This window comes from Cryptotermes secundus, unplaced genomic scaffold (assembly GCF_002891405.2).
Source record: "Cryptotermes secundus unplaced genomic scaffold, Csec_1.0 scaffold43, whole genome shotgun sequence".
Lineage (NCBI taxonomy): Eukaryota > Metazoa > Arthropoda > Insecta > Blattodea > Kalotermitidae > Cryptotermes > Cryptotermes secundus.
In genome coordinates, this window is record NW_019723298.1 from 1506732 (window position 1) to 1518887 (window position 12156).

Here is a 12156-nt window from a genome sequence, read left to right on the forward strand (position 1 = left end):
AGAAGAAAAGGCATTCCATCTCTAGCAAAGTCTCGCGTATTGCACAACATAACTTATATTCATTAAGACTATTTCATGCACAGACCACTAATTATGATTCTTCTTACTTGACTTTCTTTTCATAATACTTCGTCTACTGCAGTCATTCAAGGTAAACTCACTTTTCCACGTTTTTACAGCATCTTTTATAACATTACAATATAGTTGCTCCTCATGTTCTGAATACCACTAATACATTGCCTGAAATTAATATATTGTTTGTTTCTTATTATTACTCTTATTATTATCATCAGTATTATTATTGTTATTGAAATATTGGCTGCTGAGATTAGTGTCAGCGGACTGAGATGTAAGTGAGATATGTAGAATTTCAGCTTGAATTGGTAGATATGTGATAACATGAATTATTTCATACTCTAGTTAACTGTGTGCACAAGTTATATTTTTGTATCTAGTAGCAGACGGCAGAAAGACAACTGGGCAGGGATGGATCCAACTGATTTGTTCCTGTTCTCTATGTATATGTCTGAAGTTGGTTACTTTTATGCATGTATGATGTTTCCAAAGCCAGTCAGTATTTAACAGAAGAATAATTATTATGTTAGGTATTGTATTTATTTACAAAAAAATTATGATTCTTTTGTAAGTAATTCATTAGTGAATTATTTATGAACACAAATAACCTATAAAAAGATACTGGTTATACATGTTCATATTATCATATTCTAATCTTTTGTACTTAGCAATCAGCAAGCTGGCACTGCTGAATAATTTTCTAATGTTGTCCTATATAACTGATCAATGTATACATCAAGATTATATTACGATGTAGAAGTAAACATGGGTAGTAGAGGCTTTATGTGTGTGTGTGTGTGTGTGTGTGTGTGCAAGAAACAAATTTTTAAAAGGTTCAGGAATCTGTTTAATTTAAGACAAATTATGTACTCATTATTTACATTACGAAACTAAAATTATTTTTGATTTCAACATTTTAGACCCAGATTTGAGAAAATATATACATTTATGAAAATGTAGAAGGTTTGGGCTCATATTTTCTTAACTTCACCGACAAGCAACGGTCGCTCGATCAGTATAGTTCGCTTGCAGACTACAGGCCACGGAGTCTTTTTTGTCATATTTTAATTGTACAATTATTTCAAAGTAATGTAAATTTTAAGCACTAATTCATAAAATACATGTCACAATTTCAGATGGCTTGAGAGAGTGATCAATATCAAATTATGGAAAATATATTGAAGTTCCAAAGGAAACCTGCTGAAGGAAGCAAGGACATTAACCATACATGTAGTGTCTCAATAGATCATATTTTTCTCGTGAATCTCTTATAATTTCATGTCACATATATAAGATTAGAGCGTTACTGTTATCATAACTAGTTTGCAGCAATTCACATCACACGGAATTCTTTATTTTTTCAAAATAACTGTTTATGCATACAACATATTATATTTTAGAAATATATATTTTTATTATTGTTACAGAAAATGAATGTCATCCCATTATAGGGGTATTGGGCATTAGTACGAATTTCATTAGTGAGGTAACTTCTATGATAATTTAAATATTTATTTATGAACTAGACTTATTTAATTTAACTTGTATTGCCAAATGACTTGTCCAAGTGTTACTATGTAGCAAACGGATGAAAATAAAATACAATACAATATAAAATAACAACCTTGCAATTATGTATAATTAATCAGGATAATTTTCCTATGGCAGTTTTGTGAATAATATGGTTATTACAAGCTGGATTGATGAAATTGTGTGTCAGGTAGGGGTACTGAATTTTTCCCCTCCACCATATCAGAAAGGCTCTCCACCTAGCAGTTACTGCATTTCATTCCGTTCTCATGATGCTGGAAATTTTTGGCTTCATCATCATATGTTTTCATTGTTGGGGTTGTATTTGAGGTATTTTTGAGTTTGTACCTTGGCCTTAATATATATTTTTAAATTTGTTACTATCATAATTTTTTATGTCATTAGCATTATTGTTTGGCCCTTGGTAAAGATAATTTTACAGTTATCATATGATAGTACTTAAACACATAAAGAGAGAATTTCATATACATTATTATATATAAGAAGATAAACATGGAGCAATTATTTACAGATTTCAGAATCAGTGTTACTCAAAATATTCTTGTTTCATGTTTATAACTTACATTCACCCTTCACCTATACAAAGCTGAATAAACAAATTCAATTTTGATGAACAGAGGCACTATTTATCTACATACTATGAAAGCATATGCTATTCTGTATGAAACTAAAGATTTTTTATTATTATTATTACACTTTTCAAAATATGTATGAAAAGTTGTATTTCATCAATAGGAAATGTTGCTACATAGAAATAAGCATAAGATGTTATGTATAGAGAAATAAAACAATAATTTAACCTGGAACAGAATGATGGGTACCAGATGCTAGCATTGAACACAGATTGAGGGTTTCATACTATGACGTGGATGGCGCAACAGGAAGTAGGGGTCACATGAACTCTGTGGTCTCACGAGTGACATCACGTACCCCCATCACTTCCATTATCATGCAACGCTTGGTAAACACTCTGTTGCCTCCCGCAGTGACGTAACAGAGGAGCAACTGTGCCAGGCAACCATTGCTGCGGTGACATAACAAGGGATACCGCGGTTACTACACAGCAGTAAACAACTCTCAACAGTGTTGCTAGGCAACCTGTAAATATGGCGTCATGCAACAGCGGTACCTATCACGTAACTGTTTTCTGCGTTGTCCGTACCGAGGCTAAATAAGGAGCAGTGAACACTATTCAGTAGTGAGGATTGGGCCAGTTACAAGTGAGTAGTGAGTGAGGTACTAGAGAGAGAGATTAACCTGTCAGTTTCAATCTAGCACTCGCCAAGCCGGGTTGTATCGAGTGCATGGCGGTGACTACAGCAGGAGAAGTATTTGTGAGACTGCCGATGACAGTAATTGTGAGATTGTAAATTGTGTGATTGTAAGAGCAAATGTGCAATAAATTCGCAATATCAAACAAGGCGTGAAGTTACTTGTCACGTGACCTACCCAACATGTGACAATACATTGATCAGTTACTTACACTATACATCGGGCATACTCTTCAGTCATTTTAGGAATAAATATAGTTTTCCTTTTCTCATATAATCAACAAAATTCTATAGGTATCAGTAATAGATGTCTTAATCTAGATATTAGTTATGAACTTTAAAGCTATAATATCGTCCTCTCTCTCATCTGTTCTGCTACAAATAATAACAGGAATTTATTTATGTTTGTGCCAGTTGTTAATAAATTTTCACATAGTAAATTTACAAGACTTCTTAAAAATGATTTTCAGGTAATTCAGGGATTATGTATTTTCTGTTTTATTCTGAGTTATTTGTTGTATTTAATCAGTACTTACTAATCTGAAGTTAACAGTGGTTAGTTCACCCGCAAGTATTATATCAGCAGAATGTCAATAAAAATTATATTTCTTACTCTATTGCTTAAACTTAAATTATAGGATAGCCTACTGGAATACTAAAGACATTATTATTAGTTATGTGATCAGCACCACTTAAATTTAAGTGCATATCCTGTTATTAGTTATAGTTTGAATTTATTTATTGTTTCACCAATTGAAGATGGTAGGAAATACTAATTGAATGCTCACTCCGCTGTCACTGATTTACAATAAGCTGATGGGTTTTCCTTCTTATTGTACTGGTTGTATTCTATGTTGATATGTGTTGTATCTTGTAAGGGATTTTACTTGGTGGCATTTTCCAGTTTAGTATAAAACTGCCTCATAAACACTGTGCTGCATCTAGGTTGAGTGGTCACCATAACATATCACCCATAAGCTACTTCCAGAAGGAAGAGGTTAAGTCTGCTGTATCTAGATTTAATACATAAAGATCAATTCCTTGCATTCATTCAGTTCATTTAGACTTTCAGATATGCCTGACATGTACAGTACTATTATTCAATAATTATTGTCAAAATTTAATATCTTCAGTTTGTTTTAGCCAAGAGACTAAATAAGTTTTTTGAAAATGTGACAGACTTAAAATATTTGGGAATATCAGTAACAAACCAAAATTACTTTTATGAAGAAATTAAGAGCACATTAAATTCAGGAATTGCTTGAGACCATTCAGTTCAGAATTCTTTTTTCCCCAGCTTCCTGTACAATAACGTAAAAATTAAAATTCACAAAACTTTAGTACCTGTTTTCTTATATCAGTGTTAAACTTCCTCTGCCACCATGATGGAGGAACACAGAATGTGGTGTTTGAGAATGGGATCTAAAGAAGAATAAATCAATCAGAGAGGGAGAAAATAGCAGGAGGCAGGAGAATATTTCATGATGAGGACAATTTATACTTGTTGTTGAATATTAAGGTGACAAGATGAAGGAAAATTTGGTGGGAGGAACATACGGCATATATGTAAATGGGGGAATAATATTAAAATGGATCTTTTAGAAGCAGAATGTCAGTGTGTGTACCGGAATCATCTGGCTCAGAACAAGGGCCTCAGGAACATGTTAATTAACATTTGGATTTTATAAAAGGCAGAAAATGTCTTGCTCAGCAGCTATTCATTTCTTGAGGAGGACAGTGCTCCATGGAGTTATTTTGATGGTTTCTGTTATGGTAAATGTATTAATATAATAATCATACTCTGTGTTGATGCTTCTTGTCTGTGTACTGAGCAGCAAAAGGTGTTGAAAGATGTTTGTTTAGAATGATGATGTAGTACTGATACATAGACCATTTGGCCATGCAGTTCAGTGTTAGTTGAGAGGAGAAAGGCAAGTAGCTGCAATAATGTCAGTACCCCCAGATTTGTGTTATATAAATTTGAATAGTTATATCAGCACTCAGGTCGCTTTTATACATTCGTTCATTTATTTTACATTCCATAGATCCACAGTACAACAGGTAGGATATGGAACACGTTAAGTGGTACATATATAAAAGACAAAAAAACGAAAAAAATAGAATAAAATAAAATGATGACAGAAATATAAAAAGTTCTATTACTAATAGTTTTAAAACTTGGTAACAATAAACATAATTTATTAAACTATATATATAAATTCTTTGGTATGTCATTGACTTGCAATAGCCTTAAATTGAAGATATTCATCAACGGAATAAAAATAATGTGTATTAAGAAAATGTTTTAGACAGGCTTCAAATTTCCTTGAATTATGAGATATGTCTTTAATATGTGGAGGAAGATTGTTAAATACCCTAATACCTGTACAGTACACTCCCTTTTGGTAAACTGTAAAATTTACTGTAGGCAGATAAAAATTTAATTAATTAATTTAATTAAAATTTCTTTTGTATTGGTCAGATAGGTTACAGTGAGCCCATTTGTGACTGACAGAAGTAGGTTAAATGTAGACCATTGTTTTTTCTCTGATGCATGATGCTTTTGTTTGCTCATTAACCATTATCAAGGGAAACTATGTGATATTAAAACTGCTTCATTTGTTCATATTTTATTTATAGATGTTTAAGCAGGACTCAGTTTCAAATATCTGGTTGTCTGTAGAAATCAAAATGTAAAATCATAAATTAATATCAAACAAATTATTTTATATCCCATGTACAAAGTTATTTCTAGAATAAATTAAGACAGCGTTAAATGGACTGAACACCAATGTGAAGAAATGATTCCAAAAAGAAAAAATAATGTTAAAATTATACAGAGTGCAAAGACATAAGCCACACAGAATGTATGGACCATGATAAAGAGTAGAGGAATATTGTAAATAATTCTTAACTCGATACCTTAGTAAGTATTTGTGTACAAAATAGATTTTGAACATGGTTTCTTAACCTTTTAAAGCCTAAAGGCTACTATATGCACGACCTGGTTTAACATACTAGAATTCTGCATTCTGCTCACACAGTGTGTTTGTGTGTTTCATATGGTTCTCACAATAAGCATCGGATGTTTTCCTAAACAGCATTAACCGGTTGGTCCTTGTAGCGGAGACACAGTGTGTTTCCTGTGAGGTACGAACTGAATTTTTATATTTAGTTCGGAAAAAATTCGGTCTTTAAAGGTTAATTTGTTCAGTTGGATAGAATATTCTTTTTTTTTTAAGTTCTTATTTAATGGTGGTGTCAATATTGAGATTACATAGTATCAAGAAGATTCTTGGAATGTGCAGTTCCAGTGACTGTGACTGGTACAACCAGTTGTGTGGCTTTGCCTGTGGGTGAGATCAGCACAATTTGAAATTTAATGTAGTTACTTACAGCATGAATATATATTTTGGCAATTCATTTTTACAAATATTCTGATGTAAAGTAAAGTAAAGTAAAGGTATCCCTGTAACAGGCCATGGAGGCCCATAGGGTTGTGAGATGTTGAGGGTCCCACATTATCTAGACAGTCGGCTCAAAGATGGCGGTAAGGTTGTTAGCCACGCTTTACTCCCCAGGAAAATTATTTAATTAATTCCTGGTACTCATTTCTATTAGAGGCTGAGTCGACCCTAGGCCCATAGTACAGGTGGAAGGATTACGTAAATTGAAAAAATCCTCCTCATCGGTGAAAAGATACCAATAGTACGTGGTGTTCCCATGCAGTCACCCATCCAAGTACTAGCCATGCCCAATGTTGCCTAACTTCGGTGATTAGATGAGAACTGGTGTTTTCAACATGGTATAACCGTTGGCATTTTGATGTAACATTTCATATGTATAAAACTTTGTGAAGTATGGGGCTAATATAAATTGCAGTGATAGCTCAGAATATTGTGCCTGTGTTTCAGAAATCATTACCATTATTTAAACTGGTGGTATGTGTAGACAGAAGTCACATGTGAATATACAAACTACATATGCAATACTGATACAGAATGTTTCAAGCTACCACTGCCATTAACAAATATATTTTATATAATTGTAAAGAAAGTTAACATAACCTTCTTTGGAAAACATACACAGCATCCTCTCTAAGGTATATATTTGTGCCAGAAAATATTTGCATTTAACATTCTGAAATGTAAAACAGAATTTATCAAGCATTTAATATTTTCATACTACTCTGAATGTCTCTGGCATATGAAACATCTGAAATGAAATAAACAAAACATGTTACCTCAAAATAAATGCAGACTTTCCTTCTTGTCTTCTTTGTATTGAAGCAGTGACTTTCAGTACTGATTACCGTTGCGAGGTACTAGCCTGTAATGTTGTGGAATTATGCAGTAGAAGTGGCACACCACAAGCTATGCTTGGCTTCAGGACAGCCAATTTGCATGGTATCCAACCTAGAGCAGTACTAGTGTACAGACTACAGAAATTTATGTCATGTTAGAATATCCAGGCATACAGGAAGTCCAGTCCTCAGAAGCTGTATGAAATACCAACTGTCTGCTGTTCTTTGTTTTTACTACAGTCATGTCAAAGGTACTTACAGCTTTTTATTAACTTGTAGTTGATATATTCATACAATTTGAGTTTAAGTTTCTTCCAAATATTTCCAGTTATAGGTAACTTCATATCTGGTTTTGTATGTCAGCTTGTTGTGTTGACCTTTCTCATTCAATGAATGCAGTTAGTAGATAGAAAACAAAACACAGTTACAAACTGATTGTGTTTCTTCATGACTTTTGAATATTTGCCCATTGTCAGGATGAATTATTATGCTGGGTACAGTTGTATACCTCACTCATGTGATGTTATTTTGGCACTCTTCAGATTAAATTTCCCCATTCCATCAGAATCATCACACATGAATTACAAACTGGATCTGATCAGACTGGACCTGCATCTTAATTATTTAATGAAGAAGATATCACCTGTTTTTATATAACACCTCAAGTGAAAAATATCCACTTTCTTGTTACCTGGTGAGGGTATTTTTCTTTTATACATTACGTAGTAATGAAAGCAAGAAGTGTTTATTGTCAAATGATAACAGTGACATAGGTGATTCACATTTCTTGAAAATTTATAATGTTTATTTGTTGTAGATATGTAGAATAAAGTGAGAAAATGGGTTACAAAGGAAATTAATAATCTTGTAAACAATATAGATGTCAGAATTCTCAGAAACTGAGCACTTAATAGGTTCAGGAACTTGATGAGCCATACATATATAAATGCAAGTAAAACTCTTAGAATTTATTTAAGTGCTGCATCCTTAAGTAACCTATTGGATTGGCGTTATTTTTAATGACTCCTGAAGGGTCCAGTATTTGATGACCCTTGTATGCTTGTAAGTAGGTGTGTGGGTGTTGGACCATATAGTGTTATATATTCTACAAGTGTGTGTAAATGTGTTTAGTGTTTTGTGAAGGGCTTGTTTTAATTAGAACATACAGAATGTTTGTGCCACGTGACTGTGTTACAAATTGAATATTCTTGACAGGTGAATATTATTTGGGAAGAATGCTCTAATAAAAATTCCTTGAAAAAACAGCTTTAAGGACATCCATCATGGTAGCTGTTAGTTACTACTTTTGACATGACTTATGATTTGTAGTTGGTCTATTTTTATAACATAAATGTATGGAATTTAATAGCTAATCTTTGTGAAGAAACTGTTGATGGACTTCCTGTGCTCTGATTATACTGTACATATGTATCATAAATACCTCGAAGTTGTACAGTAACCTAGCTTGTTATATAAAAGAAATATAGGAGGTTAGAGAACACCTAAAACAAAGTGCATGGTGTCCTGATATTGAGATATCCTCAGCAGTTGCAGACTTGACAGTATTTCTGATTTCAAGGCATGACTGTAGCTAATAAGGATGAAACACAAAAAGGAATTCTGCTTTGCATAATCCATAATATGAAAAAAGAGAAGTGACCACAGAGATGTCTTGGTGTCATATGACTATGACTAACTTAAGCATTGTACATATTTCTTAGAGGTATGTGTGAGTGAGTGGAAGATTTGATTGCGTGTGTATTTTGTTAATTCATTTCTCCATAAATTAGTGAATGTTTTCTTCGAACTGTAAAAGGAAAACAGCAAGTTGCCAGGGATTTCTGGACTCACATAATTTTTTCTTTTCTGTGATGTTTATTATTGTCATCAACAGAAATTTGCATGTTTTTAACATTACATGCTATTAAAATCGTTTTAAGCAATAACTTACTAATTACAAGATGGAAAAAATAAGAAAAAAGAACAATTTGCATGGATGTGTGAGTGTGAGAATTATCCATTTTGCTTCTTGCATGATTTTGTATAGCTTACATTTGTTTTTGTTGTTGTTAACACTTTTGTTTAATAGTCTTTGTTGGGCCACAGTGTTTTGTGCAGGTACTTTATTACTGATATTATTGCTGTGTTCTTTATTATTGTACATGTGTAAAATGCAGTGTTGTTGTTCTTTGAATTCCTGTGTTGATTCCTTCCACCTCTGTCTTTCTTAGTTTTTAATGCCTCACCTGCACCACACCCTGAGCCACCCACCATATTGATTTGAGTCATTCTCATAAGAAACTTGATTATCACGAGAGACACTTCAAGAGAAGCACAATTTCATGGTTCCACGCTTGCACCCTTTGTTTCCATATGTTTTAGTTTATTTGTTTCTAAACCTACGTAGAAGTCCCTTAAGTTATCAGACCACACTGAATCCTCATCAGATTGCTAATTTGTGCAGTAAAAAATATTTTCCTTGTCCTTATGCTTATGAGGCAGTAGTAGAAGGCGAGGTGATAATTTTTACTTGGCAAGATGCAGAACATACAAGCAACGACTTTTAATGAAAATTATGATATTCTTTGCTGTAATGCCATGTAGTTTGGAAAGAACCCAATGTTTCAAAGGAACATATCATCCCCATCTTCAGGGTCAAAAGTAAGCCAAGCAAGAAACCAGCAGCAGGCAGCAAGCTGAGCAAATTACTACCTACTTTTGATTATTTCTTGCTCGGCGTGCTCTTCATCCCTAAAGATGGAAATGGTGTGTTTCTGAAAAACTTCAGTCTCACCTTGAACGATATGGCGTTAAAATGCAGGAAACCATACCCTTCATAATCACTGCTTTAGAAACCTCAAATCTAGTAAGGACTGTTGTTAGAAATATTAACCTTTTGGATTCTCTAGTTCTTACTCTGGAGTTATATATTTCCTAGTATTTTTTTTAGCTATAAACCTTTTTTCTTCTTTAAAGGAGGTATTTCCAGTGTAACATAAACTCCAAATCATTCAGCCAAAGAGTTGTACAGGGCACAAAGTTTGTGTGCTTCTTATGTGTTGTGTGTTGCCCAGACTTTACAGCATAGGTCTACTTTTCTCCATCATGATACTTTTGGAGTAACTTTTCAGTGTTTCCTTCAGTTTAGCTGCTCACGTTGTATACTGTTGTTACATTACCATAATATATCATATTTATAAAAAGTTACTGTTTCCAGTGTTCCTATATGTAATTAATGTACGTTTTTTTCCCTTCTTCATTGCTTTGCATGTGACGTTCGTTCATCTTAATGGGGGACTGCATGGCCTGAATAGAGTACTGGTATTTTTGTAAGTACTCCGAGTCATCTTTCCATTTGTCAGATTGGTAGACACTTGTTAATTGCTGTAGGATGGCTGGCCAATGTGTGGAATTTGTCACTTCTCACATCACCCATTGCACCAAGATTTAAGAAGTTGGCATGCAATAGCAGCTGTGGCTAAGCCATCCTACATCAGTTGATGTGTAGTATAACGGTAGGGTCCAGAAGTCCCTCGCCCTCCCATCTCCACTTTACAATACCTAGAATTGCACCCAAAAAGAGATGATGAACCAATAATCTAATCATCATGATTGCTTGGAGAAGCAGTAAGAATGAAAATTGTCAGAATTTTTTTATATGTTGTGCTTCTATTTAGTCTGAAATTTATATTTTCTATTACATTTTCCTTTACTTTTTTTTTTAATTTTAATCATATGTTCATAAGAGCATGATTTAAGTCAACTCAGCTCTGTTAGTTACTTGCAGCCATGTCATCTTCCTGTAGGTAATTGGTGCTGTACTTACTGGAACTCAGGGATTAAATTTGTCATTTTTTGTGTAATTGTATATGCATTGAAATAGTACCTTGGTGGTTGAAGTAGGAAAATTGATACTATATTCTAACATTAAGTACAGACTGATACTTCATCGTAACATTTAGTACACACATTACACGTGTATGCATAGCATTTTGCTGTATTATTATCATGTTTTTTTGAAATGTAAACATGGGGTTAAAACAATTGTAGCAAAAATTTATCTTCAGTTGTTGGTAGGAAGTGCAACAATTGACAATGATATGGAGCTTTAAACTAAGGTCAGTATATTTGTGTTATTATGACTTGTGTTGTGCGTGGAGCATTCTGTTTTACTGAACTAGCTTTCCTGGTGTGATTTTCTCAGCTCTGTTGGGTGCACTGGGTATTGCGGTTACAAATATTTTCTTGGGAGCCTTAACAAATCTCAGTACTTGCTGAGCATTTTATGCATACTCTCTTTGTTTATATTTTATTTTTATATGTGTATATCAGTTTTAAAGTTTGAAAGTTTTGTGAAATGTGTGTGTATATATATGTTTTCCTTGTATGTATTAAATTTACTGAATTCTGAATGCATTTCAGTCAGTTTGTACAAATTTCTAAAGCATTAGTAAATAGAACATGGTAATTTCCAGACACTTGGCCCAAGAGTGCAGATGGATTTCTGGGCCCGTCATCTGTAGATTTTGTGTGTTTAGTGTATTAGAATTTTTTGTCCTAATACTTGACATAAGTTTCCACATACGTTGTACTTATTTGCTGTACATGTTGATGTATATGGTATACATGTACATGTTAAGTGCTATCTAGAGGATAAAGCGAAGTAAATGTATATCATTTTCAGATTCTTAGCTGATGTATATATACATGTTATAAACCCGAAAGAATAGACATGCATATCCTTACAGTAACATTGAAACAGCAATATAAGAATCTTCATAAATTACAATTTAATAATTGGATGAAATAATTCCTATATGATAGTAAGGAGTCATCAGTACCGTAATTCAGTACAGTAAAGGATTATGTCCAAAATATGATATGCTAGCCAACATTTGCAGCGAATCACTCAACACATTTTGTTTCCAAGTAATTCACATATGTTTATGTGGCATA

General features: G+C 33.3%; 1 protein-coding gene and 1 pseudogene across 4 annotated transcripts in view; one reads left to right on the forward strand and one right to left on the reverse strand.

The window, feature by feature from the left end:
- Positions 1–12156, forward strand: part of LOC111861630 (fasciclin-1) — a 250333-nt gene that overhangs the window by 218491 nt on the left and 19686 nt on the right. The window contains exons 7-8 of one of the 4 annotated variants that reach the window (XM_023846347.2): positions 143–151; positions 10515–10529. The exons of 1 other annotated variant lie outside the window; for it this stretch is intronic. In XM_023846347.2, coding sequence (XP_023702115.1) covers positions 143–151; positions 10515–10529 — 24 coding nt within the window. The remainder of the gene's footprint in view (positions 1–142; positions 152–10514; positions 10530–12156) is intronic. 2 more of the 4 variants (XM_023846349.2, XM_023846348.2) reach the window with 2 other exon arrangements.
- Positions 6598–6716, reverse strand: LOC111861671 (annotated as a pseudogene).